Source organism: Lycium barbarum, chromosome 1 (genome assembly GCF_019175385.1).
Source record: "Lycium barbarum isolate Lr01 chromosome 1, ASM1917538v2, whole genome shotgun sequence".
Classification (NCBI taxonomy): Eukaryota; Viridiplantae; Streptophyta; class Magnoliopsida; order Solanales; family Solanaceae; genus Lycium; species Lycium barbarum.
The window spans coordinates 49729318-49737962 of record NC_083337.1 but is presented as its reverse complement, the minus strand read 5'-3'; the positions used below and the strand labels follow the sequence as shown (position 1 = coordinate 49737962).

Below are 8645 nucleotides of genomic sequence, written 5' to 3'. Positions count from 1 at the left end.
TCGTTTTATCACTTCTGTTCTGCAACTGGGCTATTACGATTCCTTGTTCGGCAATCGCTGCTCTCTGTTCCTGCAACATTTCAAAAATTAAACGTAAGTCAATATTATCATTCGGGGCATCCGGTTCTTTCCGGCCCTGTGTCTGGGACAAAATAATTGAATTGTGAGTATTTAAAGGATCGATGGCCGGCTGGGCGGCATTCTCCTGGTCCACGGTGTTTTGCCGGTTGAGGCCCTCCCTCGAATTAACGGGGTTCGGGTCAACAGGATTTGGTAATCCTTGTGGTCCACTGTCTTCATTTTCGGCCACGATTTCGTTGTTGTTAACGTGACCAGATTGTCCACTGTTAGCCATTTGGTCAGTTTTTTTCGAGATGAACAAAAGATATTTTTGATTCTGACGTGTAAGATAGAGATCTAGATCAAAGACCACTATTATCCTAGCCCCACGGTGGGCGCCAAACTGTTTACCCCAAATTTGGATAATCAATTAAATTTATGAGTGAGATATAGGATATGTGGTAAACTTTAATCTATTCTTTGATTGAGAGAAAATGGAATGTAATCAACTATAAATAATCTAGATAGTAATTGATGGTCTGCGCTAAACGTATGTGTTAATATGTTGAATGTTGTTTGATTGCACAAATCTGAAGATGAACACAATAAATCCGGACCAAAATCTGGTATTTGAGAGAGAGAGAGAGTTTGTATATATTTGCTATTACAAATGTTATAGAGTTTTAGAAGCCAACCCCTTAAAGTAGGATAATGACCCCCTATTTATAGTTTTCCCTCATGGCTTCATACAACATAAGGGCCTAAAGAATAAAGAAAAACCCTAAAATGGATAAGGTTGGTCGTACGGTCTGACACCCGTACGATTGGCAGTACAATGTGGCAGAACGGTATTGACGCGTGGCAATTGTGTAACGGATCACCCGGACCAACAGCCACGATCAACCGGACCAACGGCCATGATCAAACGGACCAACGACCACGATTAAACGGACCAATGGCCACGACCAACTCGGCTATGGAGAAGCCGGACCAAATGATGCCCTTCCTTTGCTTCGGTTCAAGCACTCCTCTGGTTCAGAAAGAAAGTCTTCGTGCACATGCTTGTCCCTTTCTTCCCTCGGTCTCCGGTCTTACCGATTTAACATATATCCGATTTTTACCGTATACAAGTAGTTTAACAGTTTTGCATCAAATACTCTACTATTTAACTACATCTCTTAAAAGCAACCATAAATTATAAGTTGATAACCACAGAAAATATCAACCAAGTTTATAATTAATGTTTTGCACTTCTAGTTTACTAAGGATTCTGTTGGGTCCAATTCTCCAAACAATTTTTGACAAATCAATTATCAATTAAGTAAGGATTAATTACCCATGCATTCAGTTTTTAGCTCAATAGAAAGAGACCCTTATAACATTGATCAAGAAAATTGACGTGAGCCACAACAAAATATACACTGCGAAGTAAAAAGTATAGGGAAACTTATCTAGCAGAGCAAAATAAATTACTTCCTCACTTTATGTTTGGGCTGCTACGTCTACGAGGCAATCACACATTAAGCACCACTCTAAATTCAAGATAAGAACATACCAGATTGTCAGAAATAATCAGAATTGCAAATTCTTTTGCTTACAGTCGGAGATCATAAAAATCAGCTCGTAAATTATTAGAGACTCGTGCTGATAACGTGTTATAAAATAATAAAGCAAGCAGGAAGAATATTATAGGGAACGAGAGAAGAGAGGAATTCTTTTATTTCTCTTGTTAGGGAGTAATTTACAATGAATGAGAACCTCTATATTTATAGGGAAAAAGTAACTTGATCCCAAAGTCACTAACCCTAATATTTCTCCTAAAGACAGACATCCATAATAATAAATAATATTTATAACATTTCCCGTTTTTATGCTTAAAAGTAGATTTCAAACAAGACAAGATGATAATTTAAATATCTCCCATAACAGTTGGGAATAGACTTTTAATTATTCCCCTAAAATTTAGTACTTTAAAATCAACTAGAATTTATGTATTAATTCCGTAATACACGAGTAATTTTTTCCCTAAGAATTTAGAACACTTTCCCTTGCTTTTAGGTGTAGGACTCTTCCTTTTTTTTTTTTGGTTTTTTTTTTTTTGGCTGATAAATAAATCAATTACGAAAAGATATTCATTGAATGGCTATAAGAAAAAAAATCCGAAAATTGGTTCTTAATAAAGAAGGATACTTTTTACAATTGTCTATTGGAGACATTACTTGCTTTTTCAATTTGCTATTAATAGAAGTCGAAAAAGAAAAAAAAAATTTACTTCTATTTGCCAACGGCAATTTCCATACACGGCACTTATAATTAAATTAATTAATCAGTGTTGTAAATTAAGCTAAAAGAGTAACAATAGTAAAGGATGAAAACAATAGAAATAGAGGGACAAGAGAGGAGAGATTTCTTATTCATCCAAAGATGTGTTCAAGTACATTCCATATGAAAACTTATGTCTCTATTTATAGTGTTACATATGCATTCAATATATGAGATAATGGAAGAACCATTAAGATGGTGGAAGATAATGGAAGAACCATTAAGATGGTGGAAGATAATGGAAGAGGCATTATATTTGTGTAGTGGACATCCATACTCTATATTTCCTATATTTCATAACACTCCCCCTTGGATGTCCATATATGTGGCTCGTTACGCATTATTTGCTGCCTCGTTAAAAACCTTGTCAGAAAAACCCAATGGGATAAAATCTTGACCAAGGAAAAAAGAGTGCAGCGCGTATTTTCTCCCCCTGATGAAAGGATCATTTTAATTCTCGAAGACGACGCATTCCAATCTTGTATATCAGCTTCTCAAATGTCGAGGTTGGTAATGCTTTAGTGAACAGATCTGCCAAATTATCGATCGAGCGAATTTGCTGAACATCTATCTCACCTTTCTTTTCAAGATCATGAGTAAAAAAGAACTTTGGTGAAATATGTTTTGTTCTATCTCCTTTAATGTATCCTCCCTTCAGTTGAGCAATACATGCAGCATTATCTTCGTATAATATAGTTGGAATATCCCTTTTCAAAAGAAAACCACACATTTCCTGAATATGTTGAGTCATTGATCTCAACCAAACACACTCCCGACTAGCTTCATAAATGGATATTATCTCCGCATGATTTGAAGAAGTGGCAGATATTGTTTGTTTCATTGAACGCCATGATATAGTTGTACCTCCATATGTAATAAATAGCCTGATTGAGATCGGGTTTTATGTGGGTCAGATAAATATCCTGCATCTGCATAACCGATCATATCTGACTTGGATTCATAAGAATAAAATAATCCCAGATCAATTGTTCCTTGAAGATATCTGAATATATGCTTAACACCATTCCAATGTCTTTTTGTTGGGGAGGAGCTGAATCTTGCCAATAAACTTACTGCAAAATATATATCTGGTCGGGTATTTTTGGCTAAATACATCTATGCCCCAATTGCACTGAGATATCGAGTTTCATCACCAATGAGCTCTTCATCATTATCCTTAAGTCGAAATGGATCATTATTTATGTCAAGCGATCTCACAACCATCGGGGTACTCAACGGATGTGATTTATCCATGTAAAAACGCTTTAAAACTTTTTCAGTGTATGTTGATTGATGGACAAATATTCCATTTGTCAAATGCTCAATTTGTAGGCCAAGACAAAATTTTGTCTTACCTAGATCTTTCATTTCAAATTCTTTCTTCAAACACTCTATAGCTTTTGAAAGCTCTTTAGGAGTGCCAATGATGTTCAAGTCATCAACATACACAGCTATTATGACAAATTCAGACCCATACCTTCTTATAAAAACACAAGGACAAATAGGATCATTTTTATATCCTTCCTTTAGCAAATATTCACTAAGACGATTGTACCACATCCGCCCTGATTGCTTCAATCCATATAAAGATTTCTGAAGTTTTATTGAACAGGTTTCCTGCGAACTTTTGTATGCTTCAGGCACTTTGAATCCTTCAGGGATTTTCATAAGAATTTCTTGGTCCAATGAGCCATATAAATAGGCTGTGATAACATCCATCAGTTGCATATCAAGCTTTTCACGAACTACCAGATTTATTAGATACCTGAAGGTAATTGCATCCACCACAGGAGAATATGTCTCCACATAATCAATGCCAGGCCTTTGCGAAAATCCTTGTGCCACAAGTCGTGCTTTATATCTTACGACTTCACCTTTCTCATTTCGTTTTCGCACAAACACCCATTTGTACCCCACTGGCTTGACATCTTCAGGTGTTCGGACTATTGGTCCGAAAACTTCACGTTTTTCAAGTGAAGTCAATTCTGCTTGAATTGCGTCTTTCCATTTTGGCCAATCATTTCTCTATCTACATTCATCAACAGATTTTGGCTCAAGATCCTCATCTTGTTGCATTATCTCAACAACAACATTATATGCAAAAGTATTGTCGACCACAATATCATTTCGGTTCCACCTTTTCCCCGTCGAGACATAACTTATCGAGATCTCTTCACTATCATTATTTTGAAGTATCTGGACCTTCTCTGTGGGATTATCATTTATTATGTCTCGGACCTCTTCTTGAGCAATTTCCCTCACATGATGATCATCTTGATCATTTATTTCTTTTCTTTTTCGAGGATTTTTATCCTTGGAACCGATTGGTCTACCACGTTTCAGACGTGGCCTAGACTCATTTGCATTAACCGTTTGTCCTACCGGGACATCAACTCGAACTGGAGTATTTGCAGCTGGAATATGAGATTTAGTAACTCTTGGAAGATTAGTAAATGCATCTGGTAGTTGATTTGCGACATTTTGCAAATAAATCATCTTTTGAACCTCTTGCTCACATTGATTTGTTCGAGGATCTAAATGAGATAGTGATAATGCATTCCAATCTATCTCCTTTTCCAACTGCTTATGTTCTCCCCCTAATGTTGGGTATACTGATTCATCAAAATGACAATCAGCAAATCTTGCTGTAAATAAATCTCCAGTCATCGGTTCTAAATATTTTAAAATTGAAGGAGATTCATACCCAATATATATCCCCAACCTTCTTTGGGGACCCATCTTTGTGCGTTGTGGTGGAGCAATTGGAACATATACCGCACATCCAAAAATTCGAAGATGGGAAATATTTGGCTCTTGACCAAAAGTCAATTGTAATGGGGAGAATTCATGATAACTGGTTGGCCTTATACACACAAGTGCTGCTGCATGCAAAATAGCATGTCCCCATACCGAAACAGGAAGTTTTGTCCTCATTAGCAATGGTCTAGCTATCAATTGTAGGCGTTTAATCATTGATTCTGCCAGACCATTTTGAGTATGAACATGAGCAACCGAATGTTCAACTGTTATTCCCGTGGCCATACAATAATCATTAAAGGCCTGAGATGTAAACTCACCAGCATTATCAAGACGAATTTTCTTTATCGCATTATCTGGAAATTGTGCTCTTAACCTTATTATTTGAGCCAACAATCTCGCAAAAGCCATATTGCGAGTTGATAATAAGCACACATGTGACCATCTTATAGATGCATCAATCAAGACCATATAATATTTAAATGGTCCACATTAAGGGTGAATTGGCCCACATATATCACCTTGTATACGTTCCAGAAATACGGGGGATTCAATCCCAACCTTAGTTGTTGATGGTTTAATATCAATTTTCCTTGAGAACAAGCAGCACAAGAGAATTCCTTAAATTGAAGAATCTTTTGGTTCTTCAAAGTATGCCCATGTGAATTCTTAATTATTTTGCACATCATACTAGAATCGGGATGGCCCAACCGGTCATGCCAAATGATAAAATCATTAGAATCATTAAACCTTTTATTTACTACAACATGTGTTTCAACCGCACCAATACTTGTATGGTACAACCCGGAAGAAAGTGCGGGTAATTTTTCATGCACAAACTTTTCCCCAGCTTTCATTGTAATAATATAAAGGTACTCAACCTTTCCTTCATTGGCAGTCTCAACATGATAGCCATTTTGGCGAATAACCTTGAAACTTAATAAGTTTCTTCGAGACTTGCTGCAATATAGTGCATCACTAATGGCCAATATTGTTCCTCCAGGTAGTAATAAGGTCGCTTTTCCATAGCCCTCAATTAATTTTGTACTACCAGATATTGTATTAACACAAGCCCTTTTCGTAACCAAATGAGAGAAATATTTCTTTTCTCTTAATATAGTGTGAGTTGTAGCACTATCCAAAAGGCACATATCTCCATTACTCATCTTGGATCCAATTAAAGACTGGGGAATTTTATTTATCTTCATAAAAACAAAAATACATCGTAAGAAATACGGAAACTAACAATATAAAACTTAATTACTAATCCTTGAAAATAAAACAACATAGAGAACTTACGTACTTCTCGTAAAAAAAACAACATAAGGACAACTTAAAACACATAAATAAAAATAATAACATAACACATTCCCCAGTGAAACGATCAAATCTCAATTTTGATCTCCAAAGAAGTCTTCAACTTCCAAATGAGTAATATCATCAAGCCCATCAAAATCATCATCTTTCAAAGCCAAATTAGATTCAACATTATCATCATATTTTCGTGAAGGCCCTGCCTCATCGTTATTTTTAAAAGTCATGTGTGACTCCACCAGGGCATTAGCAGAAGAGGCACCACCTCTATTTGTCTTTCTTTTGAAGGAATTTTGATAAAGCCTGACAAAATGTTCAGGCGCCCGGCATTCATTTTTCCAATGACCTTTCAAACCACAACGATGACAGTTGTTCCTTGAAGGATTGCCTTGATAACCCATATTGTTCTCCCTTTTATGGTGACCACCATCACGACGATTATTATATCGTCCCCTGCCCCTGCCACGCCCACGCTCATTATTATGGCCCCGGTTATTTTATCTTCTTTCAGTTGGGCCATGTGTTGCTACCACATTCGCTTCCGGGAATGGAGCAGTTCCAGTGGGACGGGCTTCATGATTTTTCAATAAAAGGGTATTGTGCTGCTCAGCTACAAGAAGACATGATATCAAATCAGCATGCTTTTTAAAACCCCTTTCACGGTACTGTTGTTGTAATACCAAATTGGAGGCATGAAAAGTCGTAAGAGTCTTTTCCAACATATCCTCGTCAGTTATATTATCCCCACATAATTTCAATTGGGACGTAATTCTATAAACAACAGAGTTATAATCACATACAGTTTTAAAATCTTGTAACCGTAAGTGAATCCACTCATAACGAGCCCTGGGCAATACCGTTACCTTAATGTGGTCATACCTTTCCTTCAAACCAGTCCACAATTCAAGTGGATCTTTCACTGTCAGGTATTCAACTTTCAATCCTTCATCCAGATGATGACGAAGGAAAATCATTGCCTTCGCTTTGTCTTGACTCGATGCTGTATTATTTTGAGTAATCGTGGCACCAAGACCTTTGGCGTCTAGGTGCATTTCAGCATCGAGTACCCATGATAGGTGATTCTTTCCGGAGATATCAAGTGCCACAAACTCAAGCTTTGACAAATTCGACATGATGATCAAAACTATCATAAAAATATTTGAGTTAGAAATAATAAAAATAACATAATCTCAAAATAGTATTTTTATTTCCACGAACCAATAACCCTTTTTCTTCCACAAACAGTATGCACAACCAAAAGTAAAAATTACTCGTACGGTTAATATATCATGTGTGTTTTAATCCTCATAATCATTTTGCAATGTCTGCTGAAAAACATTGAAGCTTAGATATCCTCGATGCACAAACATCTTCTGTCCTATCTAAATAAATTAGGTGGGCTAAGTTTAGACGGGCTAATCCTTTCATTCGATTTTTTTTTTGTATATCGAAATGACTTCTTACTGCTCATTATTTGTCATGTGATATATGTAAAGCTAGTTATGTCCCTTGATGTCATCTTATAGTGATGTTGCAATTATCAGTTTTAAAATTGACATGGTGAAGTGCTGGTCAGCCCGTGCTATGATATGTTGTCCATTCTGCATTCTCTATTAGTTTTTCTGTCTACTTTAACATTTCTTCTTGGCGTGGTTTATCTATATCATCGAGTACGGCTGTTGTTTTTAGATGTTCTCGTCACTGTTAATTTGTCCATATCCTCATACTTAAAGATCATGTCCCCTTCAATATTTTCCTGTTTCATTTTTTTCTTCTCCAATGGTCTAGTAAGAACATATGATAAAAACATCAAAGAGAAGCAAAGTTTTGAAATTGCTTTGATCCTAGTATCTTGGTATGAGTGATTGCATCTTGCCAATTTTTTGTGTAGGTATGTATCCTGGTGATTAAGACAGTGATCAAACTCTAGTTAACTTTTATAGTTCTTAATCTTGCCTTTTGGCTTTCCTTCTAAAGCACATTTGTAGATTTCTGAACAAACGAATAGTATTGTCATCTTTTAATCAATTAAATGCAAAATTTATAGCATAACCTCTCTGTATAGGAAATAAAGGTGAGAGATTCTTGCACAATTAACATAACATGGTGGTAAAATATATCTCTTTTGAAGTTTCAAGATTCAGCGTGTTATCCTTTGTAGCTTAATATTAATCTCAGTGTATGTGTCACAG

The 8645-nt window shown here is 36.2% G+C and overlaps 1 protein-coding gene across 1 annotated transcript; it reads right to left on the bottom strand.

The window, feature by feature from the left end:
* Nucleotides 1-6950: 6950 nt before the first annotated feature.
* On the bottom strand, nt 6951-7586 carry LOC132611748 (uncharacterized). Its single transcript, XM_060326129.1, has 2 exons — nt 7333-7586; nt 6951-7224 (listed from the first exon to the last, which is right to left on the bottom strand). The coding sequence occupies exons 1-2, from the start codon at nt 7584-7586 to the stop codon at nt 6951-6953; spliced, it is 528 nt and encodes a 175-aa protein (XP_060182112.1).
* Between the last annotated feature and the right edge of the window lie 1059 nt (nt 7587-8645).

What these genes read in the sequence shown, in the direction of transcription:
- LOC132611748 (XM_060326129.1), bottom strand. Translation starts at nt 7,586, where the DNA reads ATGTCGAATTTGTCAAAGCTTGAGTTTGTGGCACTTGATATCTCCGGA. An exon ending in TGGACTGGTTTGAAGGAAAG is followed by an intron (nt 7,225 to 7,332) that starts GTATGACCACAT and finishes TGTTGTTTATAG; the next exon opens with AATTACGTCCCAATTGAAAT.